Genomic DNA, 27,732 nt, shown 5'->3' with positions numbered 1-27,732 from the left:
GGACAACACGCGTATTTCGTACAGTCGGTTTGTTTGTGTCTCTGTCGCACTCGCGGGGCGCCCCCTGCCGATGCGAGAGAGACGCAGTGTACGAAATCGCTCGCCGTGTTATCACTTACCATGTTATCACAGCACCGGGCCGATACCGAAAAACCGTTCCGTCGCTCTGTCTCTGTCACTCTCATGACCTTCTCCGGACGTGTGCGAGAGTGACGAAACGCTTCTTGGAATCATTTCTCCTGTAGCAAGGGTAGCTTCACCGCGTCAATTCATTCTCCGTGCCGTTTGCGTCCAGGAACGGTCGTGCGTTGTCTACGCCCAAGGTCAAGATCAAGCATCTGTGATGTTTCGTCGGGAAATGACATAGCCCCCTCACCATGCTTCTCAGTGGCAAATGCGCATTCTGTCAGTGGCTCATAGTTTTCTGCAGCATCTTCGCTCAAGGGCAAGGACAAGGTAGGCAAAGAAGTTCACTCGCATTCCAGGAGCGCGACTTTACATTCAAACTGCTCGACAAAATCAGGGATCCTTAACTTAACATTTAACTAACTCTGCTTTCATAACGTAACATAAGACAATGTTCGCTAAAGGTTAAGAGTACGGACTGAAGAAAGTACTTGCAAAAGTATATCCACACAAATTCGAGACATAAAGAAATAACCTACCCTTTTGAAAAGATGTTAGAAGTTAAGGGTAATAACTTTAACTCCTATCATAACGTTATGATGCCCTTATGAGGTAAGTTAAGGATCCCTGGACAAAATGTCACGTTCCTTTGAGAATTGATCGTCACGCTGTTGGATGGGAAAAGGCTAATTTATGGCTGATCCATGTCCAAACGAGCGTGACACAATGCTTAAAGGAGCGTGATGGTTCCTGGTTTTCCCAGGAAATCCCTGGATATAACCTATATGACTTTACTATGCCCACCAGACTCCTTGGAAGGCGCCTATATCTTTCATTTAGCGCACCTGAGAAAACTAGGAACCGTTTTTGCCGCTTACGGTCGTCAAAATTAACTAGAACCAAGATACACTGTAAAAAATTCCGTACTTTTGTACGGAAATGGTACAGAAAAATATAGTGCGGAGGTACGGAGAAACGGATCGTTCCGTACTTGCTCCATATGAACCCATGTAAATGGGTACGGAAAAAAAGTACGGAACGTTCCGTAGTTGGCAAGTACGGACGGTCCAGGCAAATTATTGACCAGACATGTTCCGTACTTTTCCGTACTTTTTTCTCACAGTGTACATCATTTCCACGCATCGACTTAACTAACTAAACTAAAATAATTTTGTTACACCTTTTTTTTTCAGGACGTAACGAAATAGTTGCTGAGGCCACAAACGTTTCCTGGTCTAGTCTCACCTTACTCTGGCAGTCAGACCTCCAGGATCCCTTCTTCGCGGTCGATGTGGATCGCTTCAATGGCAACCAGTTTTCACCGGCTCATGGCTACGAGGTCCAGCCAATGTATTACGACAAGGGCACTGGTAAAACGGTTCAAATTTTTGACAAACTGGATCCTTGTATTCTGTATATATTGACAGTGAAAGCTACTGACACGTATGGGGGACTCATAGGCTACAGTAACCCCGTGAGGATATTCACGTTTGATAATCATGACAGTAAGTGTACTTTCGTCTATCGTGACCCACCACAATCCCGGAAGGATTTTGAGCTCCAGATTCGCTGAATGGGACTCAAACCGAACGTGTGGTCCCAGCAATAGATTCCTCGTTTGGGAGAGCAATCCATTGGTGGGGCCACACGCTCGGTTTGAGTCCAATTCAGCGACTCTGGAACTCAAAACGCGTCCAGAGATTTGGCCGCCTGCGCCGGTTTTCTGGCCCACTGTGCGTTGTGGTCAAATAGCCACGTGTGCTTGCTTCCAGCGAGGGCTGCCCCGAAGAACGTGACGGCCATTGCCTTGAGCAACTCCAGCCTCAAAGTGGACTGGGCAACGCCTGAACTGTTCGAGGGCCCCAACCGTTTCCCGCCAGAGAGATGCATAACCTTGTTCTGCGTGTCTTTATACGAGGCTGGCCCCAACGTGACGCCACCGCCCGAAGAATGGAAGGCCTTCGTCTGGGACCCGATGTTGAGGACCATCACCATGACGGACCTCACGCCGTGCACAACGTACAATGTCAAGGTTGCTGTCATGCATGACTCGCTCACGACGGTCGCCATAGAGGCCGCCATGGACCAACCGGAGGATGTGTTTGTCAGGACGAAGGTGGGAAGTAAGTTTCGTCCGTTTTCGGGTGATTCAGCACTCACAAAACGAGTCGGGTCTTCTTCATTCTCCTTACGTCCAAGGAGAAGGTACTAATACTGCTCTGAGCACGCATGCGAATTATACGATAGAATTAGTTTACTCGCAATTAATTTCCGTAAATAATTTTACAAAGGAATTTAGTCATATTTGCTTAGAAAATGCGAAGTTTAATGCTTGCTCAAACAAATAGGCATTTTATCAGAAAAAAGTCAGTAACGGGCTTAGAGTGCAGTCTGAAAGGAAGAGGGAGGAAGAATGAAATTTGTCATTGTGTCCAGCGTCCTATACTGACCTAATGGTAACTCTCATTTTGAAATGGACACCACCATCGGATTTCCGACACCTTTTTACCCCCCTCACCCCGTTGGTTGCATGTTCGGTGGCACTTCTTTCATTTTTCTCGCACCAGCCCCCGAAGCAGTCTCTAACGTTAGAGTGCATGCAAGCTCGACCACGGAAGTGTGCGTGACCTGGACGCCCCCTCACGGCGGAGAATGCGTCTCGCAGTACCAAGTGATGCTAGAAATGCTTGGCGAGTGCCAGGATGATGACGTCACTACACCGCGCACATCGTCAACCCGAGCCTCTGACACCACAAACCCCGACGGAGTGGAAGTTTGTGCACCGAAGCCGCCCCCTACGAGGCCCACGACAGGTACGTGTACATCACTCTTCGAAACGTCCGTGGCCGTACGGAAAATTTGTAGAGATGACCATGGACATCGAGCGCCATTCATTCTTCTTTCAAAATTTTACCGGAAATTCTTTAATTTCCATTGGGAACTCATCTTGTTCTTGAGATTACACAAAACATACCGAAACAGAGGAGAATATTGGAAAATCATAACATTTGCCAAATGTGTAGCGTCTTTTCACCCACTTCTATTCCGAGTTAAAATGCATGGATTCCTGGCACAAAGAAACGTCAGTCTAATTTGTTTATCTCAGATTGATTACCTTTATTTTCTGATCATGAATATGGATACTTAAAATGCGTCCCCGTGGCCTTTCCGTTCGATCTGTACAGTCCCTACGACCACAATGACACTGGAATCAACGTCACAGAATCCTGCGGTCGGGAGGGAAGATTACGAATCAACAGAAAGCGTTGACTTTCAAATGTCACCTAACAGACCGTTCCTTGACTGTGTGCCAATGTGTTTGCCCTGTGAGGGTAAGTCAGTAAACCAAACGACAAGAATCGTCATGAGTATTTCCCAGTTCGAACTTTGCTACGCCCGTTAAAAGTTATTTCATGTCAGATTTTTGTTTTTCAGAGTGGCGCCCACCCTTGCAGTATGAGTATCTGCCCTCAACTGTTACAAGGTAAGGCGTAAACATTTAGTTTACTGTGAAAACTTAACTGCTGTGGTCTTGCTGATGGCGAAGAATTTAGTACTCATCTTAATTCACATCCTTCAATTGACTTCTTCTTCTTATTATTATTATTATTATTGACGTTTGAGCACATAAAAACAAATCTGTCAAGAAAGCTTGACAGATTTGTCAAGACGAAACCGATAATTATAATGCTTCCAAAACAAATAAAATAGTGTCAATATATTCATGAGTGTGCAAAACCGTCAATACGTAAGTAAACAAAACCTCAATTCTTGTGAGTCTGAAGGTGTTTCTTGCTTTCTTTGACCAGCCTCGCGGAATTTTGCCCCGTTTCAACGGGAAACGTGCCACAGAGTCAGGGTGCTCCACTATCGAGTTTTGGCAAAGATTCCGCTGAACCCAGCTGCGCAAACCGTAAGTAAATTTAAATTATTATTTTTTTTTTTGAATTTGTATGTTGCAAGGTACTATTGCTACGAAGAAAATGGCAAAGCACAATACAAACGTAGTTTTTCCACTTTTCCACAGTTTTCTTGTATCTTTCAAGGAAAAGCCTGGAAAGACTCGCACCGAAAACATGGCGGATGTATACTGCACACACACGCACACACACGTACACACTCACAGGATAATTGATCCAGGAAGCGGAAGAAGGGGTTAAGTCGAGATGATTCAGCGACCTCTTATCAGTCCATCAAGTAAACGTGAGCGAACCTTGAGGGAAACTCAGTACACACTTCATTTTTCAGAGCGTGTCATGGAGATCTTCTACGTTGTGTGATGCTTGCGCCTAATGCACTGTGAAATGTGAAGTTCTTGTTTTCTGCAGCGGATGGGGACAAAGAGTATTTCAACGCGACCAGCGGTTCGACAAAGTTGTGCTTCAAGGTGGACCAGAGCAGCGCTTGGTACAAGTTCCACGTGTGGGCACGAACAGGAGACCTGTGCGGGGCTCCAACCACGGGCTGGACTGCAGTATGTAAGCATTAATCGGACAGGACGGTACTGATCTTGAAAGTGAACGCATGTAGGCACGTAACGTAAAAACTAAATTTTGGGTCGCGGATCTATTTTACACTCCCTTTTTCTCGACCGGCTGCTTCGAGCCAGGGTGAGCGAATCGGTTTCTATTTCGGTGTGGGTCTTCCATCAACGTTCATTTGTCCCCAACGGCCGCCCGCACCCTTTTGAGGGGACCAAATAAGGTTCAGAGAATTAAGGGATGTTTTTCAAATCTAAACGTGAAAATGTGTTAATGCACTGAATGTCGAACAAACAAATGTGTTTGTTACGGTGAATTTGGCACAGGCACAATACGAAGCAACATTTCTTTGTAATACGGATATCTTATTATAGTTTCTTTGTCAGTTACAATAAAAAGGCCTTTCTCTAAAAGGAAGAAATGCTTGCGTCAGTCCCTTTATAGTGTGGGAAATTTCTTGGTAAGACGTTTTAAGTGAAAGCCTCCCCCCCCCTTTTTCCATCTTAAATGGTTACAGGCAATAAACGTGTACAATCTAAGAACAAATCTCTCTCTTTTGTTCACTGAATTATAACGCTTTCCTTTTGCCCTTGGAAGTGCCATCTCCAGGGGACGGTGACGTGCTACGAATACGAGGCACCCAGGTTGAAATTAAATGGGACACAGGAAACATCGTGGCCGGTTGTCGCAGTTCCATAAGGCTCATGGTAAGAAAAAAATATAAGTGTCCGGCGAAAGGAAAGCCCGGTTTTCTCAGAAACTCCCTGGAGATCGCCTACGCCCACCAAAAAAACCGTAAAACAAAGTGAAGCACAGTCAAGTTATTTTTTCAAGGAGAATTTCAAAAACTTTGAAGTAGTTTCTCGTTTTGCCAAAATAGCTTTAACGGTTCTGGCAACGTTGAACTTGGTGTGAAGCTAGGGCTCACATTCTGTTGGCGATCGTATATTTCTCTACCGGCTTTGGTTCAGTAAAGGGCATTTGAACCGAGGGGGAAATCACTCGCGTAGTAGTCGGGTCACCGATTCCTTGTATTACGCGCAACAGTAATAGCCAAAATTTTCTGAATTTTCCGTTATAAGAGTCTGATTTTGGCTTTGATATTTGAAAACGTAATAAGACTTCTAAGCATAATAGAACGTCATAGGGAGGAGTCGGGTCACAATTTTTGAGAGTGATTTCCCCCTCGATTTGAACACAGGTTTTCTGCGAAGATACGGAAGATCCAGCAGCGCATACTATTGACATTTTGTCCATCGTTCTACCTCATCACACTGATGTCACTAGTCAACTCAGTGGCCTTCAGACTAACACTACTTACGCGTGCTCAGCGAAATATGTGATGCGCGAAGACGAGTCCAACTGTGCCAAGTACATCACTTTTACGACCTCAACGTCAGGTACGAACACTGGTAAAACTAAAGCGTACACTCTACAAAAACTGTCCTGTCAACGCCGTTAATTTATTACCAATGTTTGCTGTTATGCGATTCACGGCGTTTGCTGTGAACTAGTTCACGGCGTTCACTGTGATCTCGTTTACAGTGTTCACTGTGATCTGGCCACAGTAAACGCCGTGAATTGGAGCCTGGTTCGCAGTACTTCGGTGCTCAGCGGCGTCAAACTCACAGTGTTTACTGAGGACCAGATCACAGTGAACACCGCGAACAAGATCACAGTGAATCCCGTGAGCAGATCACAGTAAACACTGTGAATTGACCTACAGTGAAAACTGGTAATAAATTAACGGCATTTACAGGACATTTTTGGTAGAGTGTAGTATTACCCACTATCACTATTTTGAAGCGTAATCAGTTTACGCTTGAAATCAAGCGCAAAAGGCTCATCCGCCAAGATTCCCCCTATCTAAATGCATGGAGGAATTGCTGGTCTATGCTTGATTTCAAGCGTAACTTCTTCAAGCGTAACTTGATGCTTGACTCAAGCATCGAGTTACGCTTTAGTATTACCAGTGAAAGAGGCATGTGTAATTAACTCTACCATAATCTTGTCATAAAAGAAATTGAAGTCAAAGGGTGAGACTTTTCACCACCTTTTAAAGGGTGAGACATAGGTAGCACCTGTTTTTACTCGTTCTTTACACACCACACACTGACATACGAAAAGCTATGTGGAGAGAACGAGTATTGTGTGCAAAAATGAGTTTTGGGGGGACATCTTTCATCTCAGATCTCACAGCATGTGGGAAAATGAGAGTGGTATCAAATGAAAGATGGAGTGTCAGTCGCTTGATCGTAAATGAAGTTTTTGTTTCCTTGCAATGAGAAATATTGAGAAAATGAACATGAAAGAGAGACGTTTTTTGTGCATTATGTGAAACTAACCTCTTTCCACGTGTCTGTATCATTTGGTGTTGAACGCCACTGAAACGCAAAGTACAACAAAAATGACTTGAGATCTTTGGTCAACAAAAATCTAGGAGGGTTTTTTCCAAGTGACTATGGATAATTTTGAGAAATTTGGTAATGACGAAACATTGTTTGACCCTAACCATGATACATGTCTCAGAATGCCAGCTGTGTCATCTTAGTGAATTTCTTTTTGATGGTGTTGCACGTCTTATGTTCGAGATGAGAGATGAAATAATAAGTTTCATCTGACTGTTTTCTAAAATAAATGTGTCATGAGGGTTTTGGTCATGGAAAAGGCAGGTTTTTGGCACGGACTCTAGTGTAAATTCGATTATTCACGAGAATCGATATCTCGAGATATCGCGATGCATCGATGTTCCCTGCCTAAGAGGAGAACCAACCGGAAGCGTTCGTTAAAAGGCAAAATTACAAATCGTCAGAGGACAATTCATGTAACGATCAGCGACTGACACATCAATCTAGCTTTGTAAAGAACGAGTCCCTCCCGTGTGATATCAATTCTTTGATGTCTTTCCTTCTTGTTTTTTCTATCAGCGTTAAAACGTGGCAAATAAGGGTCAGTCTCGCTGATCTCTATCCTGTCATAAACTGAAGAGTCACTTTTTTATGGCCATGCATTAGGTACGATCTTTTTTCGGCGGTACTTTTTAAAACGCCGAAAATTGGTGAGATGTCTCGCACTTTGAATAGGGTACATCGGAGAAGAGCTGGACCGGAAGTTGAGAAGAGATCAAGAAGAAACGACGGACTTGTATGAAAAACTCTGCGGAAGCGGCAGAACGGCGACGCAGACGCTCATTCTTACGCATTTCGCATACTTCGTTCTTCGTGATTTCTTCCCAACTTCCGCTCCAGCTCTTCTACGAAGTACCCTATTACTGTCAATGCACTTGGTCAGTAAATGTGAACTGCTTTTCCAGATAGCAACGCACCAGTGCATCCTACACTGAAAGATGAAGATTCTGTAGCTTGGGGCGATGACTTTTCTGATTTGAATGCCGCGTACTTGGTAGAAGCTATCCCAATCAACAAGACAAAGTCAACGAACCTGAAGTACGTGAAGTGAGCATCCAATTACCGTTGTTACAAACTTGACAAAGCCTTCGGACAGTGGGCCAGAAGACCGGTGGAGGCGGCCAAAACTCAACACGCGTTTTGAGCTCCAGATTTGCTAACTGGGGCTCGAACCGAACGTGTGACCCCACCAATGGATTGCTCTCCGAACGAGGATTCCATTGGTGGGGTCACACGTCCGGTTCGAGTCCTGTTTAGCGACTGTGGAGCTCAAAACCTGTCTAGAGTTTTGGCCGCCTCCACCGATCTTCTGGCCCACTGTGCTTCGGAACCCGGTTTCGAGAAGCAGCCGACGCCAGCGAAAGTCTTCTGGAATCAAAGACTCTCATTGCAATAATTTACTATCTTTACACCCATGGATGTTTTTAGTATTTTATCCAACTGAGCATTTTTAGAGAGCGACAAATTATACTTTATCTTGTTGATATTTGCTGATATATGGTTTTCACCTGGCACGTCTCTCTACCTCATTGCATACAACGATTCCAATCCCGTTCGAAAGAACCCTTGGGATCGTTGCGTGCAATAAGAGAGCATTTCCAAATTTTTAAAGTGGTTTGGACGAGATATTGAGTCCAATAAAAAAAAGTTCTGATTCTTCTGCAGGGCAGCCTTTGATGAAAAGTCGTCCGCACAACACTGCTGTGCGGGCTGCAGCCACGCTTTCCCGTAGGACGCCATCCAAAAAAGGCCGACTGTGAGGTGGATTTTCTCAGAAATTGGTGCACTTAGGGTCAGTTGGAGTAATGATGGGACACTGAAAACTTGGGGGAAAATGGGACACTTTCTAATTTTGACGAGTTTTGGCATTTTAAAACGTCCTACAATGACCTGTTTGTGCCTAAAATGTTCATTAAGGTGTCTAGTATTCTATTTTTCATACGGCGCCTCAATGACTGCTCATAGAAACAGGAAGTGAGAAATCAAGTAGAACATGGCAATTATGGGTTTTCTAAAGATTGGAAAAATTTGCCGCAGAGGTCATATAATTTGAACACCACAGAATAAACAAAAGTAAAGTATTATACTGTTTTGGAAAGCTAAAAGAACGAGGATTTCGATCCACCAACTCATTTTGACATCAATGCATTCGTTAACTTGCAATTGTAGAAATTTCCGGTGGGGTAAGAATGGGACACCACTTTGGGGAAGAATAGGACACTCCTGGGGTAAAAATGGGACACTTGGTTAATCGTAAATTGTGGCCTTAGGGCAGAAAATTTTCAAAGTTATTCGAATTGACATCTCTGAACGGAAATAGATTGGCCTCGACAATTCAAACAAAAAATGTCGACACATGCTATGGGTTTGGACGGATATTTAAAAAGTTAATGGGCTTTGAAATAAACAAATAGGCTAGTCGCAAAAGGTCAAATTGCACCCAAGTTCTTTTGAAGCGCAATGCCTTTTCATTTTTCATCCGAACTTGTGGCATGTGATGACGTTTATTGTTCCTCGTGTTGAGACGGATCGAATTTTATTGAGTGGTGTCTATTTGGAAAACTTTGAGGCCTGTTTTACCACTGCTAAGCCCCTGTCCCATTTTTACCCCATAGCGTGTCCCATTCTTACCCCAAATTTACACGTCCGAATTTTCATAGTTTATTTTACACAACTTCAAAATAAAATAACTTTTTCATCTCATTTTAACGCCAAATGGTGTGGAACAGAGAACCCTATCCTTTAAAAGGATTAGAAACACTCCAACTCGCCATTGCAGAGTTGTGGAAACCTTATTATTCAAACTGTCCCATTACTACCCCAACTGACCCTACAGTTTTTTTTAAAAGGATGACTTTCGAAGAGAAGACATTAGAGAATGTCCTGCAGAAGAATCACAATTTTTGGCTGAGCGATAGCGAAGCCCGTTACTCCAGTGGGGTTGAAAAGTTTTGTCTGTCTGTCTGTCTGTCTGCGTGTGTGTGCACTACTCCTCCTGAACGGCCTTGCCGATCTGGCTGAGATTTTGCAGGGTCATTAGATATATCCTTGGCTCGCCACACACCAAAATTCAGCTTTCTATCTCAATCCATTCGGTCATATTAGCCAAAAAACACTTAAAAAACGGCAGAAAAAAGACAACTTTTTGGGTACTTGCAACTTTGTGTGAAGTTTCATATCGTTTCATATGTTTTTGAGGCTGCTGATGACGAAAATAGAACCCGTTCGGACCCCCGACCGAAAGTTGAATCCGATTGGTGTAGATTTTGATGACCAAATGTTATTTTTGAGAGGATCACGCCCATTTCCACGGCCTGCCTAGAAAAGCAGCCTGCCGAAGGCAGGTTAGCGCCGCAGGCCAAGGTAGGTACGCCAGGCGTGGATGGTCGAAACTGGCGCAGCATCGCGAAGCCTGTTACGACAAGACACGGTCTGGCGTACACCTACCTTGTTTATTGAATTCAATATCTTTTTCGAACCAATTTGAGGACATAATGATCCTGATCACTGAACAGAAACTCTCTCTCTTTCTCTCTCTCTCTCTCTCTCTCTAAAAACCTTACAAAGTCTTTTAGCCTTACAAAGGAAAGTAGCTTCATATAGCAAAGTATTTGGACCATACGTAAGCTTACAAAGAAAACAGTTCGTAATTATTTACGAACTGTTTCGTCATATCACAAACTGAGTATGCTCACAGCACTTGGCAAACGGAAGTTTTCAAGCGTGCTATGAACCCGATTGTATTACGTGCTTCTCTCACGCCTGAAAATGTGATTGCACAGCCATCCGTTCTACCCTATTTTGCCGGGGCAGTGTCCCAACATCCCAGTGTACCAGCTCTACGCCCCTCCTGGATGCACGTGTTGTGCGGGGCTGCGTGAGTTGCTTCCCGGTGGAAACATGTGGACTGTTCGAGTGCGGACGGTGGGTGGGAATGCCAGCGAACCAATATCCTTCTCAACGCCCGAAAAAGGTAGGTCTTCGTGGATGACGACTCTCTCAAGGGAACATATTTAGAGATTTAACTCAGATTTCAGCCCAACTTTCTTTTGTTCTTGAAAGAAGAATAGACCTTTTTATAGTTGGCGCCGAGTAAAGAACGAAAGAAATAAAAAAGCCAGGGAACCAGTAGGTCTACATATACGTTTCTAGTGGTTTGTTTCTGACCGAGGGGGTAACCACACTGAGCGAAAAAACCACAGTGAATCCCGTTAATTTTTTTGCCGGGATTTACTGTAGTTTAGAACACAGGATCTACTGTGCTTGGCTACAGTATTTACTGTACCTGGTACAGGACATTCCGTACTCCACTCCTGTGGTACAGTAAATCCCGTACAAAGTATAGTAGATCCTGTCAAAAAAGTACAGTAAATCCTGTACTCTGAACTACAGTGAGAGATGTACACTACAGGATTTACTGTGATTTTTTCCCAGAGTGCACGTACGATGTTTGGAAACACAAGATTTCTCCACCCAAGATATTTCATCAGATTTCGTCCATTTCAAAGCCTAAAGTCTGCCAGTTTTTGGCCTTTTCTGGGGAACGATTTCGGATATCCAGAGATTTCTAGGGCTCCAGGGGACTCAGGATTTCTCGAGTGGTTGCCCCCTCGTTCCTGGCTTTTTTAATTTCATTTGTTCTCCACTCGGCGACGACTGAAAGGGTCTATAAGATTTAAAGTTAAACTGAATCGAAAAGACTTCGAGCCGAGAGTTATTATTTTTTTAAGGTAAGACAAAAAAATTAAGCTCACCTTAATTGGTCTTCTGGTGACCAAAGCTTGCATGCTGTTTAACGTTGAGGTGGTTGAGGTGCTCAGCACGCCACCAAACGGTTGTAATAGAAACTCGACCTCTGAATTTTGTTAATATGTGACCTATTTTTAGCCGAAACCTTAAAATTTGGCACCATTTTTCTTACTTTCCTACAATTGGTCGGAGGCACCACACCGCACCTGCCAATTGATCCAAATCGCTCGAATTGGTCCTGAATCGATTCTTAGTCAGGAAATCCGTTTCACGAAAGGGTCGATCATTTTTCGAGTATGCCAAGTCCAATGTCGAATTCTTTGCGAACATATTTTAGGGGAGAAAAATTGGCCACATTTTGAATATTGCGATCATGTGAAAAAACGAGAACGTTTTTCAGAAATTTCGGTCGGTCTCGGTCTCCGAGGATCATTGGACTTGACCACTGATGAAATCTCCTTGTTCGCAGTTCCTGGTCCACCAGCTTTGTTCGACGTGACCCCATTCAACTTCCTTTGCAACCAATCGATTTTGTCGCAGTTGATTATGACTATAGCCCCGCCATGTGAAAGCAACGGACTGATCACCGAATACAGAATCCAGAACACCCTTGTGGATCAGTACGAACAGAAAATCAGCGCGCATACCATGTCTCAGGTAATCGAAAGAAAGGAATCACTGTAAATAATAAATCGGGAACTAACGAAGGTGCCGCTGAAAGAGCGTTTGCCAAATGTTCCTTTGTAAAGTTGTGAGAAATCTTCGTTGATTTTCGACGAATTTTCGTGGATTTGCGGAGAGCCTTTGAGAATAACCAAGAATCTTCGTAAATTACCAAGAATCTTCGTGAATTTACAAAGGATCCTTTAGCAATATGTGTGCTGGAGATACCCTCGTTAATTACGGAGATTTATTTTTTACAGTGCAGACCTGATACCTACAGTAAATAATATTCGTTGACTGTTATCTTTTGTTTCTTTTTTTCGTATGAAGTACTTTTGTGAATCGTCGAGCCGTTATCAGGTTCCACTGCTGGATGTGATCCCGCCGTTAGATTGGTGCACTCTCCTTGGCAAAAGGCTTAGGACTTCTATTCAAGTGAAAAATTCGCAGGGTTCATATTCAGCGCCTATTTACGCAGACTATACCTTGCCTACCCTAGGTAAACCTAATTACTAAACCACTAAGTGCTGTATAAAAAAAAGAAACCGCCGGATTCGCAGGAACACCACCTCTTTCAACTGAATCTACCTGCCACTTCACTCAAACAAGTTTTTGATGTTTAACTTTTCGATCCCACGGCTCTTGATACCAAAAAACTACCCCTGCATACATCGAGCACCCGCACTGTAAAATTGTACCAGGCTTTATAACATATCAAAAGAACCTAACCAAACTAAAGCAATTTCTGGGTATTTTCTGTCTCTCTGTCCCTCCTTTTCTTTTGTTTAAGGTTTGGCGAAAGGCCCTCCAAACATCACAGCTGTCCCTTTGTCTTACGGTGCCGCTGTTGTCCGATTCCCGAAGTCTTTGTTCATTGGATACCCAGATTTTTATGCCATAATCGTGACAGAGTCAGACTCATCCCAAAAGGTAATTTATTGTCAAACTCTGACAGGCCCAGTGACTTCGGCCGTTGTGAAGCTATATATTATTAAGTTGCCAAGGATTTTCTTTTCAATTTGCAAAGAAATACTTTGCAATGCAAAGGAAATTGTTTGTGGGTTCATAAAATACTGGAGAGTCCTTGGCATGGACTTAGGAGTGAATGAATGCTCACTGCCTTTTTGATTGTTCGAGGAAATAACTAATATTGGTTTTCTTTTTCGTCTCCTTCGAGTCAACTTAGTTCAAAATCAACCAGATAACAGTTTTGACCGAGCTTCCTTCTCCGAGTGCTTTCTATGGGCTAAAGTTATCCTTAAGCTTCAGTCCACACACGTTCGCAGCAGGAAACTTGTTTCTACGAGAAATGCCGTTCTTTAAATCGATTTTTGTGTTATTTTCTTCAATTTTTTGAAGATTTTCTAATTCTTTTGGTTGATGTGTCGCATCATAGGAAGTTTCAAGTGTGAACCTGTTAGTGATTGAACTTCTCTCATTCTCTTCAAACTGAAGTGTGTACACAGTACACTCTTATTAGAGCATGCTTACAAGTTCACTCTTATTTACAGCATACTTGCTAGGCACACGCTAAAATAGAGTGTGCCTGGCAAGTACACGCTAAATAAGTGTGTGCCTGGCAAGTACACACTAAAATACACTCGATTAGTCCTATCCAAAAGCATGGGCCAGTTTAAGTGTACTTGCCAGGTACACTCTTATTTGGCGTGTACATGCAATGTACACTCTATTTTAGCGTGTGCCTAGCAAGTATGCTGTAAACAAGAGTGTGCTTAGAAGCATGCTCTAATAAGAGTGTACTATGTACACTCTTCAGTTTGCAGAGTTGCCCTCACAACGTTGTCTCTTGTTCTGCTGGTTTACAGGAAATAAAGAGGAAAACCTGTGAGAGTACGCCATGGACCACGACGACGTACGTCGAAGCGAATCGATCCGATCCTATGCCGGCGTTCCGAGTCACTGAAACTGAGTGGAATCCATTTCGTCGTTCGTTCCACCAATCTTCTGCACACGGCTACAGCATAGACATGTGCGCCGACCGCATTTTCATCGGCGGCGGCGTTTGGCCGAAATTTAGCCGGCGTCTGCGCCGATGTCTTGATCGGCGGCGGCGGCGGCGGCGCGGGCGGCGTGGTTGACTTAAATTTGGTCTATTTTCTCAATTTAAAAACATGCCCATGAAAAGAAAACACAATTTGATGGACTAGTTCTTTAGGGTGGACTAGTTTCGTTACAAAGGTAAAAATTAAGCAATTTAAACACTCCAATAAGATTTTGTTCTCGCGGCGGAGAACGTGCTCGTCGGGTTGCCTATCCCTGGGCGCTCGCTGCTGATGGAAATGCAAATATTTTGGGCATTTAAGGTCGCGACGCCGACGCCGCCGCCGGTAAAATCATCGGCGGCGGCGCGGCGGCGCGCCGCAAATTTTTGGTCAGCGGCGGCGGCGTGGTAAAATTTGTCGGCGGCGGCGCAGCGGCGGCGCGGCGCACATGTCTACAGCAGCGCCTGGGATTCCCAAGCCCACTCTGGATGAAAGGCGTCTATTTTCTACACTCTCAGCGCGTCACTGACTTTTTGCTCATTTTGTCAGTTCTCATGCAAGTAATTTGTGTAACCATAATACGTACTTTTTGGCCCGTCCCGTTTATTTTTTGTAAAAAAAATAACGGAGGGACGGGCATATAGTATGATGCGTGCTGTGCGTCCGTCCGTCCGTTCGTCCGAGGACTTCCCGTGGTCCGATCTTGACCAAATTTGGTATGCAGCCTCCTTGGGTGACCCTAAGAACCGCCCGGTGGCAGCAAATCCGATCCGAGCCCCGGGGGCGCTGCTGCAGGTGCATCATGGTCTACATGGGGTCGAGGAGGATTTCGGCAACGGATACAGCTAGCAGGGCATGTAGGGGTATTTTTGGAATCTGGATGACGAGACAAAACAAACGGTGCCAATTTCAAGTGAATCGGAGAAGTTCTGACCCGGGTTCAAATCCCAGTGCGGTATATTTTCAACATTCTTTTTATTCGAGTTTTTGCATTGTTTCTGATGTTTTTGAGGGCGCTGATGACGAAAATATCATTTATTTTGACCCCAGACTCAGGTTCAAATCCGTCAGGGTTAAACAAAGGTTAAATTCACACATTTGTTAATGTACGGGACGGGCCAAAGTTGCCGATGTATATCGCTACTTTTCCTGTTATTCTTTTTTACAGAACTCCATAGGAAATATTTAATCATGTACAGACAGTTTGGTTTTGTACATAATTTTACAAAGGAAATTAATTATACTTACTTTGAAAATACTAAGTATTATTGTTGCTTATACGATTACGTAAATTAATGAGAAAAAAGTCAGTAACGTGCTGAGAGTGTAGGAGCAGCCTGGGAATACCAGGCGTCACGTTTGTCGTGATTGTTTCGCAGTGAGAATTCAAATAAAAATATGTATCCACTTTCCTTTTCCAATTTAGACGCCGAAACGGATCATGTCAAATATGAGATCGGAGGCTTTGAAAATGTTTGCAAAGAAAACGATACGACGTATTGCAACGGGCCTCTCCGCATTGGGAAGACATACGCCATCCGAGTGGAGGCGCGGATCGGGGCAGTGCCCGTGTATGTCGTGTCGCCTCCGGTCTACGTCTCGATAGGTCAGTGTCAGCGCTAGATCTCTCTCTCTCTCTCTCTCTCTCTCTCTCTCTCTCTTTCTCTCTCTCTCACACACACACACACTTGTACACATTGCGTCATGCATCAATCAAAACCCCAAGAAACTCCATTGTACATAACATTCCCCCAATAAATCATTCTAAAAACAAGAAAACTCTGTGTGTGTGTGTGTGTTATTTTGCATATTAAGTTGTTTTTCTGTAGCGCTGAACTAGTGTACCCGCCATGCGTTCTTATTGTTGATGGGGAGCGGTACTTTTTAGTCCTTTTAACGCGGACCTACTAAACAAATTTCAATCAAAAATCAATTCTCTCTCTCTCTCTTTCTCTCTCTCTCTCTCTCTCTCTCTCTACTTGGACTAGCTCGGAAGAGCGTTATACTGTTCAATGCAGGCATTCAGTTGCTTTCCTATTCCCAGATGCTGACACACACGAAGTGCAGATGGTCCTCAGCTACGTGGGTCTTTTCGCCTTGGCTGCTTTAACGGTGATCGTGCTCGTCAGATACTTTTCTAAATCGTAAGTAACCTTCACTGTAAAAACAGAAAATACTTCTACGTTGTCAGCAGTTGGAATTACAGTGTGCCTAAAATATTCTGAGAAGCAGAGATCCTTAACTTAACATTTAACTAACACTGCTTTCATAACGTAACATAAGACAATGTTCGCTAAAGGTTAAGGGTACGGACTTTTGGAAGTACTTCCAAAAGTATCTCTACACAAATTCAAAACACAAAAAATTAACTTACCCTTTTTGAAAAGATGTCAGAGGTTAGGGTTAATAACTTTACCTCTTACGATAACGTTATGATGCCCTTATGAGGTAAGTTAAGGATCCCTGCTGAGAAGTAGGTTTTCCAGTTTTACAGTAGCCTTAAGGCGAGAGGGTGAACCCACTACAAACTGAAGTGTGTACTCAGTATGCGTCTACAGATACATACTCAGCTGAGTACACATCTACAGATGTACACTTGGCTAAGTTCACACCTACAGATGCGTACGTAACTCATCCAAGTATGCATCTGCATGTGTACTCAGCTGAGTATGCATCTGTAGACGTGTACTCAGCTGAGTGCATCTGTAGATGTGTACTCATCTAAGTATGCATCTGTAGGTGTGTACTTGCAAGTATGCGTCAACAGACGCATACTGAGTACACACTTCAGTTTGTAGAGCAATCGCGTAACGCTCTGCACACAGAACTCCGTATTACGCCCAGCACACGTGTTCGCAATACCATGTTGGATTAAGGGTGACAAAATTTGGACATTTCACTGCCATTATACTCGCGCAATACCACCATCTAGATATGAAACCTGAAACGAATTTGTGCACCGAAATTCAAGGACGGTTGTGGAGTTTCGCCCAATTTGTTTAAAGATCATGACATTAGGTCAAAATGAAGAGAAATTCTTGGAAAATTAGTGAAGTTCATTCCGACAGTCGTGAATATTTGGCTGCAATTCATTGATGTTCACCCAAAATTCATGTGAAATTAAAACATTTGTGCCCTGAAATTCAAAGACATTTCCACTTGTTTTACCCCCTCGCTTTTAAAAGTTGTTGTTCCTGTCGGCAGTCGCTTTTGGCGGCGCGGTGAAGGCGTTGGCCTCGGGGAGTGCATGGCAGAGCGAAAACGGTACGGAGTGCCCCCGCCGTACTCCCAGTACCAGTTCCGCTACCTGGCTGAGGTGACCCCCTGCGCGTTGGTCGCGCCTCAGATGCAGAGGGAGTTCGAGGCCCTCTCCGCCATCAGCAGCCAAGCTGCCGCCAGCACCACCTGCCGGGTGGGCAAACTGCCTCAGAACGCCTACAAGAACCGCTACAGCAACATCGTTCCATGTAAGTGCACTGAAACAACCTCACAAACTACCGTAAATGCGGGTATATGGACCACCAGTGGGTAATGTGGACCACCCCAGAAATTCTCCTAAATGATCAGTTCGAGCCAAGTTACTTACAAGTTTGGAAGCTAGTGACAGACACGGTTTTCCATGCCACAGGTAGGCGGCATCACCGATCACAAAGAAGAGTTTTAGGGGTGGTCCACATTACTCACTGGTGGTCCATATTACTCGCTTTCACGGTATTTGGGGCCTTACAAAGAAAAGCAGTTTGTTGAAACAAAGTATTTTGAGCACAAATCTAGAACATAGGATGTGGTTTGCAGCATGCATTCAGCGCAGAGAAAATGCTTGGAAGAATGTAATTTATAACAAAATTGTTTTCTAGACCGATTTTGAGAAAAAAACAAAGCTTAGGAAAAGGGTTAAAGTTTGTTAACCTTCCAAAACGGACCACAAGTAAACCTAGAAATTTTCTTTTATTTTGCTACAACTTTGCCTTTGTTTCGTTTTTGTCCACAACAAGCATTGCAGCTGATGACTCCATGAAACTCCATTTACAACACAATGACATGAGCCGTTTTTTGTGTCCCACGAGTTGCTCAATTTCAATACATCCTGCGGAAATACCAATAACCCGCCGAAACAAAGTACAACTTGCAGTGGGCGTCGGACAATTGTTGGCTGAGCGATAGCGAACACTGTTCGGGATTATTTTGTGAAATTATGATTAATTGTCTGTTAAATTTGTACCACGAACTGCTCGTAAATTTAAAAAACGATCTGATCATCCACCTTTTTTTTGTCAATTTAGAAATATATTCTTAAACTTACAAACTTTATCCTCAAATTTTGGTCGTTTCAGGCATTTTTTCTTCCTATATAGTAAGGAAACAACGGACGAAAACGCACTTTTTCAGACTTGCTTTTAATCATACTTGTAAATTAACGATTTCACCTGTAATTTTAGAAGCAGTTTGTAAAATGATGAACAGATTGTCAATTTACAATTTTCTTTGTAAAAAACAGTGCAGTTCGTGGTACAAATTTAACAGGCAACTATTCTTAAAAATAAAGCTTCATTTGTAAGAAAACAAGTTTACGCGTTATAAAACGAGAATAGTCGTAAGATAACGATTTTATCAGTAAAACTACGATCTTTCGTCAGTAACAATAAGATTTCATCGTAAAATTACGAATTTATTCCTAAATTTATGAGTTAAGTTTGTCGAAAATATTACAATTGTTCATGTCATGAATCTTGTTGTTAATTTACGAATTAATATTTGTAAAATTACAACACTAATTGTTGGGATTACTGTTGTAAAATAACGACTTCTCTTAACAGTGAAGCCCGTTACTCCAGTGGGGTTGAAAAGTTTTGTCTGTCTGTCTGTTTGTCTGTCTGTCTGCATGCGTGTGTGTGTGTGTGCACTACTCCTCCTGAACGGCTCGGCCGATCTGGCTGAGATTTTGCAGGGTCATTAGGTACGAGGGGGTAACCACTCGCGTAATACCCTGTACACAAAAACCGTGTATTACGCGTAATACACGTGGTCGTAATACCATTTCTGGGTCAAATGTGCCAAATTTTGTCATTTTTAGGCCGTTATACACGTGTAATACCCCCGTAATACAGCGTAATACCGAGTAGTCTGTACACGATTTCCTGAAGTGTTTACCCCCTCGATTAGGTATGTCCTTGGCTCGCCACACACCAAAATGCAGCTTTCTATCTCAATCCATACGGTCATATAAGCCAAAAAACACTTCAAAAACGACAGAAACAAGCTAGGGCCCGCCCTTCCGTCGAACCGAGTTGCCAGCTCCGCTTCGCTGCGCCGGCAACTCGGTTCGACAGGGGGCCGGCCCAGCTTGGCCTGCCGGCGGCCTTTTCTCGGGCCTTCGGCCCTCGCATCAGACCCAACTTGGCCAGTCGAAGGCCCGGGCCTTCGGCCCGCTCGCATCACACACACCGTGAGCGGGTAAAGCAAAGTTATCGATGTACCATCGTGACTTAGGCCCGCCCTTCTATTCACAATATGCAATAGTCCTTACACTTTTTACTCCAACTGTCCTTAGAATATGCCCATTTCATTGGTCTCTTCGCCCTCATTCCGAAAATACACATATTTGCCATGCTACTGCAACTCCTTGCAAAAGAGGCACAGCAGGAGCGCAAAACGAGTCCGTCGCACTTTTTCCCATAACTCATGAAGGCGGGCTCCTGGACCCCCCCTTCCGACCCCTCGTTGAAGAGGTCTTGCCAAGACCTATCCAAAACTTAAGTAAAAATTTTCAGTCGGTCGACCCCCTTTTTTCATGATCCTGATGTGACTAAAAGACGAAGTCGGGCTCCTGGACCCCCTTTCCGACCCCTCGTTGAAAAGGTCTTGCTGAGACGAATCGAAATCTGCAATAAATTTTTTTAGTCGGTCGACCCCTTTTTTTGAAGATCCTGATCTGGCCAATTTGTAAAAGCGGCCGATAGGGTCGGGACCAGGTCCATTCATCTTGTCTCGTCGCCCCGATTCCAAAAATACCCCTATGTGCCCTGCTAGCACCAATAATGGCGGAAATCCCCCTCCCGCTCATGTAAACCATGATGCACCTGCAGCAGCCCTTGTGCGACCCGGACGGGATTTGCACCACCGGATTATTTGTTTGGACGGTACTCCTGAAGTACCCTCCAAATCTGGTTACTCTAGCTCAACTCCTTCCTTGTACACAGACGCCAACAACAACAACAACAACAACAACAACACACAGACACAAAGGCAAATGCATAGGCCCTCCCCCTATTTTTGGAATAGAAGGGCGGGCCAAAAAGACAACTTTTTTGGTACTTTCAACTTTTTGTCAAGTTTCATATCGTTTCATATGTTTTAGAGGCTGCTGATGACGAAAATAGAACCCGTTCGGGCCACCGATCGAAAGTTAAATCCCATTGGTGTAGATTTTGATGACCAAATACTATTTTTTGAGGGGATCACGCCCATCTCTACGGCCTGCCTAGGGAAGCAGCCTGCCGGAGGCAGGTTAGCGCCGCAGGCCAAGGTAGGTGAATACACCAGGCGTGGATGGTCGAAACTGGCGCAGCATCGCGAAGCCTGTTACGACCAGACACGGTCTGGCGTACACCTACCTTGTATACCCAGGCGAACACTAAGTCGTACAATGGTCAGATGGGCTTAAGGGGGGACATCACTCTTAAATGGTCAAAAATTGAACCTTTTTTATTAGTTTATATTAAAGAACATTCTTTTCTGCGTCGAATGGTGAAAACCGCATTCCGAAATTCAAAAAATTGCAGTTTTAGGAGGTTGTGGGCCGCAAACATGCGTAGGGGAAAAGGCCAGTTTCCCCAACTTTGATTGCGTTTTTCTCGGAACATGAAATTGCAAACGGTTGCAGGCCTCTAGGGCGCAGTTTTTGAGCTACAGCGGGGAGATTTAGCACGGAAGCTCCTACGACATGCCGCTTTGGTGGGTAGCAAAATAATTTGCATTGGTCAATTTTTATTATTTTTTTAACGTGCAAAATTGAACAATTTTGACCAAAAAAATTAAACAAATTTTTTTGGTACGTAACAAATACAACTTAAAATGATTTTTCAAATGTGATTGAGGTACCCACCATAGCCAGACATCTTAGGAAGGTTGTCACCAAATTTCGTTGTTCTAGGTCAAACCGTTTCGCAGCGCTGCAACAGTGCGAAATGGTCTAACCTAACACTCAAATATGTGTTTTCAACTAAAGCGCTGTACTGCCCTGGCAGATTGACTTTGTGTTGTTTTATACTTTATCTGTTAAAATATGAACAATTTTTCTCTTTCGGTTTGGTTTAATGACGTTTTTACAAAAGCACTGTTTTTGGAGTGATGTCCCCCCTTAAAATTGCATCACTCGAGGGAAAAATGTCCTATGATACATAACTTAATGTGCAGACATCTATGATCGGCACCGTAACTAGGGGTACGCGCCGTTTAGTCTGGGCGCGTAGTGTGGCTGAGCGATGTGAATTGACATAGTTTGTGCACTTTGGACTTTGCTTGAGTAGACAAAATGTCCATCTTATGGGCTCATATTCAGTGAACTTTAGACCAGGGGTTCAAATGGAAGTGATTTTCGTTTTCAGAACACCAAAAACTGCTGGGATCAGTGTCAAACTCCATTTAAAAATTTTGGTCCAAAATTGGTCAAAATTGGTTAAATGTCAGTCTGGGAAAAGTTTGAAGGTCATTTTAGAGTTCAGCACACCAAAAACTGCAGAAAACAATATAAAACTCGACATGAGAATTTTGGTCCAAAATGACCTAATTTAGGATGAAAATATAAGTCTGGAGTGGAAATGAAAGTGATTTTCGTTATCAGCACACAAAAAACTGCTGGGATCAATGTCAAACTCGATTTAAAAATTTTGGTCCAAGATAGGTCAAAATTCGGTTCAATGTGAGTCTGGGAAAATTTTGGAAGTCATTTTTGAGTTCAGCACACCAAAAACTGCAGGAAACAATTTAAAACTTGACTTGAAATTTTTGGTCCAAAATGACCTAATACGGGATGGAAATATAGGTCTGGTGTTAAAATGGGAGTGATTTTCGTTATCAGCACTCAAAAAACTGCAAGAATCACTGTACAATTAATTTTAAAAAATTTAACCAAAAATTGGTTAAATTTTGGGTTAGGGGACAATTTAGAGGTCAATTTTGAGGTCAGCGCACTGAAAAATACAGGGAAACACATAAATTTAATCTTGGAAAGTTTGGCCCCAAATTGCGTAGCTCTAGATGAAAATGTAGGATTGGCGTTGAAATAAATGAAGTTTTTGAGACCGGTACACTGAAAACTACACACAATACCTTAGACTCAATTTCTGTATGTTGTTTCTATTTGTCTTCATGAAGCACCCTCTGTCGTCACCAATTCCCTGATGGCACACCAAAGCGAATCCCTCAGTCGAGTAAAATTCAATTGCCAGCATTCAATCGCTTTATTGGCTACTCGTATGCTTGGGTCACTATTCGATAACTATTTTTTCTTAACTTATGAACTCACAATTTTATAAGTAATATTTATGAAACATTTTGTCATTCTTTCATTGTGAACCAGTGAATAAAACAATATTGACTGGAATATGTTATCACAGTTAATATTGAGAGAGTCAGTTTAGGGTAGGCTGATCTGAACCAGTTAGCGGGGACCAATTATTGTCAAATCCAGTGTTTCGTCACATAGAGACCAAAGCTAAGGCTACCTAAGGCTTAATGAACCGACATAATTTATCTTACTCATGTGATCAATACTAAGTAGTATCAGTTATATTAACTTTGGTGAAGTTAAAGGAATCGTCTCATTAAATCCCATCACTAATCATATATATAGTTGGTTGTCTATGCACTAATTGACTCACCGCTCAAAACCTGAGTCGTCTCTTTGAACCCAATATCAATTCAAACTCTATTAGGATTAAATATACACAACCATACATTGATTCTATTAATAAACACATGCCAGTGCTTTTGCACTCTTGTCAGCTTGGAGCATTGCAAAAGAATGCATTTCTCGAGTCCAAACTAAGTATGCCTGCCAATTTCAACACAAGTCATTTATGCATTTCCCTGATTTCCTCTAGTTTGAACATTTTAAAAAGAGGATGACACTAAAATGGAATAAGAAGATGCACACAATACAAAAGGTCAAAATAAAAACATTCGTTTTACAATGCTTTGTCAAAGTGCACTGACCTGAAGATGATTCCCCTCTGACAGTGGAGGGGGCAGAGGGGAACGAAACACGTAAATCATTCTCAAATCCATTCTCCATATTTCGCTGTGTTGGTGTTCCAAAAGGGTTTTAAACATTCTAGAATGTTGAAAAACTAAGGGCGATCTCATTTCCAAACCCTTCTGCTCTTTAATTCGTTTTATTTGCTTATTTGCTTATGTACCGTATTTGAGAGCCGCGGACACGCAGGTATGAGAAATTGGTAAGCGGTGCCGCGCTGCCAACCTAACCACGCTAATGACCTGATTCAAAAATATGTTTTCAATATTTCAAACGATACTAAACAACGATTTGAAACAAACTCGTGTTGGGGGGTGCTAAGGCGACTTTAAATACGAAATCTTGAAACTATAGCCACTGTAGTTGCTGAGAATCGTTGGTGAGTACAAACAGAGTCACAGACAGACGCACGACCAGTCACTTTTCGGCGCGCCCAAACACGGCAAGGGCTTCGCAATCGCTCAGCCAATAAAAGTTGTCCCCCACCCTAACTCATTAATCAAATTATCCTCATGATCCTGACGACAGCCGCACTTTATCAGTTGACAGAAATCGAGTAAAGCTGCAGCACTGTGCGGACGATGACGACGTTGCCAACTACATCAACGCTTCGCTCATTGCCGTAAGTCCTACGAGCTGCATAGTTAAAAAAATGCGGAGAGAAAGAAAGAACGACTCAACAATTTCTTCACTAAGCGCACGAGTAAATCAATCTTTTCAGGGCTTCACCGGGGAACCGGAGTACATTGCTACGCAGGGCCCCAAGGAAGGCACAGCCAGGGACTTTTGGTTCATGGTGTACGAGCAAAAAGTCCGCCTCATCATTATGCTGACGAAACTCATGGAGGACGGAAAGGTAACTCCTGACGTCTTTGCGAGATAGGAACAACGTTTGATACGTTCGGCCTTTCTTCATTGAGTAAAATACTGTCTACTAAGAATACACTTCCATATGAATGCTTGCAAAGCTCACACTTTCATCTGTACGTTGAGCGCCTTTTAACTCCATGCTACGCATCTGCATTTGAAAGTGTGCCCTCGTCAAGTATGCATTTGTTAGTGTGTCCTTGCGTGTCCTAAAAACGTGCGGAGTCGCTGGACTTGTTGGTTATTAAAAAGGCTTCTCGTGTTTCTTTCAGGCCAAGTGTCATCAGTATTACCCCGACGAGGGTGACCGATTTACGTGGGGCGATCTTTCAGTGGCGTGTTCCGTGGAGAACGACTTGCAAGCATACACGTTGCGGACTATCGTCTTGGTGAAGGTGAACTTCAGAGATACCGCCTGCACCACAAAGCAGCGTCATCATGATAATAAATGATGAAACGACTCACCACTACAAATCTATTGGCGGTACACATGGTGTGGAAAAGGCGGTAAAACCTGTACCGCCTTTCTATTGGCGGTAAAATCTGGAGCCCGCCAATTACGCACCCTACAAACTGAACGAAAAAGGCGGTACAAAGTATTACCGCCAATTGCGTGCCATTTAGATAGTGCGAAAAAGGAGGTACAAAATATTACCGCCTTTTACGTTCTCTCAGTGCGCCAAGAAATCGGCGGTAAAGCTCTCCAAAGGCGGTACAAACGGTTCTGTAAGGGCGGTAATTTCTGTACCGCCTTCGTATTGGCGGTAAAACCTGGAGCCCGCCAATAGCCAATTACCGCCAGTAAAGGGTGGACATATTACCGCCTTTCGATTTGGAGTGACACCTCTGAAACGGCACAAATCAGTTCATTTCCTTGAAAGGGCTGTGATATGGTGGAATTTTTTGGAAAAAGTATTACCTTTCCGAAGGCTTAACCTTTATGAAGCCCGAAAGTATCTCAAATCCTAAAGGGCTTAGTTTCTATGCATTAGATTTACAAACCGAATGAGAAATGTTAACTTTTGTGAGATTCCACAGATGTAAACTCGGAAGGCAAATGAAATGATTCACTTCAATTTACCAGTGTGTTGCCTCTATAAGATTAACATTGTAAATCGTACGATTTGTCGTTCTAACATGACACCACTTTCATTACCTGACCGTCTACTCAGCACACACTTCACAAAAATGCACACAAATAAATGCATGCTTGGTCAAATATACTCTTAACGTGCGAAGTACAGTACACACTTCTGTGTGTGCATAGTGTGGCATGAATTTCAGGGGCCGAAGCATGCAGCTGTGTGCATTTGTAAATATGTCCTAATATGTGCAAATATGCATTTGTGTGTCATACGTAAACAGTTACGTTTGCAGTGTTTCTGGCATTTGCAGGGCTTGGACACCCGGGTCGTCCACCACCTTCTATTCCACGCCTGGCCCGATTTCGGCTGCCCCGAATCGTCGGCTCACGTCCTGCATGTCTGCATGACAGTTCGTCGCCACGCAGCCATCTTCCCCGGCTTGATGTTGGTGCACTGCAGGTAGTCATGAAAGAGGGAAAAGGCTGTGAGAGTTCAGCAATACCATCGCAAAAGATGTTGGCAATAAAATGCAATTTTTCCTGAATTTGATGTAAACCAATACTTGGCACGTCAAAATTTAGCGTTTTTGTTAAGATTGATGTTTAAAAAATTTAAAACATGGTTAAGTCTACTTTGTTGCTTAATTGTGAGGGTCCTTCACATCGCAAGTGATGCAAAGTGAACCATCACATTGTACCTTACCTGCAACGTGTCCCTAAAATGTTCTATGCTTACTAAGTCACTTCATAGATCACTGAGTGCAGAAGAAATCAAGAAGATAGCATAACATTGTGTCAGAAAACAGCTCTGCAGCCACTCATTTTCAGGAATTTCTTCTCATACTTAGTTCTGCTTCATTCATGTCTTCTCTGCGCCCGGTTCAAGTTTTCCGATTTGCCACTTATTTCAACTTTGAGTGATATTGAAACCATTTTAGGATCTTAATTGATTTGATTGCTTTGTTGCAGTGCTGGTGTAGGCAGAACTGGAACCTTGATCGCCCTGGACATACTCTTACAAGTCATTAAGGCGAAGAGAAAGATCGATGTGTTTGGAGTGGCCTTAAGACTCAGAGCTCAAAGACCGTTCATGGTTCAAAACCAGGTCAGTGACAAATCATCGTCCAAATTTGACGTCGTAGGCCGCGGAAGCCTAAGTAGTTGAGGCCACCATTAAGTACTAAGTATCCAGAACTTTCGACTTCGGGATTGGGTTAACAAGTAAGGGAGCACGCGCGTCGCACAGTGGGTCAGAAGACCGTAATGGATTTCTCGTTCGGAGAGCACCATTGGTACAATACTACCTACAAACTACAATAAATTCCTAAAAAAAAATTCCAGGAATTTGTTTACTTTTGTTGTGGTTTTTTTCTTGCAGTGCACAGGAAGTTTTAAAGTACGTATTATGTTTCGCTCTGTGCAGGCCCAGTACCAGTTCATCTACAAATGCCTGCGAGAGTCAATGCACGATCCGACGTTGTACTCGTACAAAGCTCCGTTTCCATTCGCCCGGAAAATGGTGACGCAGGCAGCAGTTGTCCATGCGGTGGGGTTCGAAGCGTTCAAGAAAATAATTCACTTCCACAAGTAGTTTAGTGGCCTTGATCCTTTTCACAGGGACATGATGCACTTTGTTAACCATGTAATCAAATAAACATCCTGTTCCTGATTGTGTTGAGACTTCCGGGACGTCCTGGGTGAAATCTAATTCTGTGTGTTGAAAGCAAAACCGATTGACACATTTATGAACAGTCATTCTGAACCCTATGAGTGTGTGTTTGTGTGCTGTATGTACTGTTATGGGTAATAACATGTTTCACTGTCGAAAAGAATAAACTGAATTACTGTATCCTGTGTTAGTACAGTAAATACTGTTAACAAAGAATATGGAGTGTAAAATAAGAAGGGAACGACGCGGGATGTACGGCTGGTCGTCAAAAGACAATTAATCAAGATCTCATCGTGAGGACTAAGTTGTAGGGAATCTAGGGTACTTTGGAGAAAAGCGGGAACGAAAGTTGAGAATGAAATCTGCACGCAGTATGCGAAACTCAGAGGTGAGCGCCTGCTTGGCCGTTTCGCCGCTTCCGTAAAG

The 27,732-nt window shown here is 43.3% G+C and overlaps 1 protein-coding gene across 1 annotated transcript; it reads left to right on the top strand.

The window, feature by feature from the left end:
- The first annotated feature begins 176 nt into the window (after nt 1–176).
- Nucleotides 177–27,435, top strand: LOC117644922. The gene is made up of 25 exons (XM_034384639.1): nt 177–456; nt 1,320–1,631; nt 1,899–2,249; nt 2,694–2,939; nt 3,312–3,458; nt 3,562–3,610; nt 3,936–4,039; nt 4,455–4,604; nt 5,205–5,314; nt 5,809–6,007; nt 7,921–8,062; nt 10,798–10,988; nt 12,234–12,421; nt 12,758–12,926; nt 13,218–13,357; nt 14,254–14,374; nt 15,857–16,036; nt 16,475–16,574; nt 17,635–17,897; nt 24,229–24,308; nt 24,408–24,542; nt 24,826–24,948; nt 25,949–26,097; nt 26,607–26,742; nt 27,061–27,435. Exons 1-25 carry the CDS (start codon nt 378–380, stop codon nt 27,226–27,228), a joined length of 4,032 nt encoding a protein of 1,343 aa, XP_034240530.1. The 5' UTR covers nt 177–377; the 3' UTR covers nt 27,229–27,435.
- The last annotated feature ends 297 nt before the right edge of the window (nt 27,436–27,732 follow it).

Source organism: Thrips palmi, unplaced genomic scaffold, assembly GCF_012932325.1.
Source record: "Thrips palmi isolate BJ-2018 unplaced genomic scaffold, TpBJ-2018v1 HiC_scaffold_18, whole genome shotgun sequence".
NCBI lineage: Eukaryota > Metazoa > Arthropoda > Insecta > Thysanoptera > Thripidae > Thrips > Thrips palmi.
The sequence above is the reverse complement of the archived record's forward strand: the minus strand, read 5'-3'. Positions and strand labels throughout refer to the sequence as shown.

What these genes read in the sequence shown, in the direction of transcription:
- LOC117644922 (XM_034384639.1), top strand. Translation starts at nt 378, where the DNA reads ATGCTTCTCAGTGGCAAATGCGCATTCTGTCAGTGGCTCATAGTTTTC. An exon ending in AATGTGTTTGCCCTGTGAGG is followed by an intron (nt 3,459 to 3,561) that starts GTAAGTCAGTAA and finishes TTTGTTTTTCAG; the next exon opens with AGTGGCGCCCACCCTTGCAG. An exon ending in TTTTACGACCTCAACGTCAG is followed by an intron (nt 6,008 to 7,920) that starts GTACGAACACTG and finishes CTGCTTTTCCAG; the next exon opens with ATAGCAACGCACCAGTGCAT.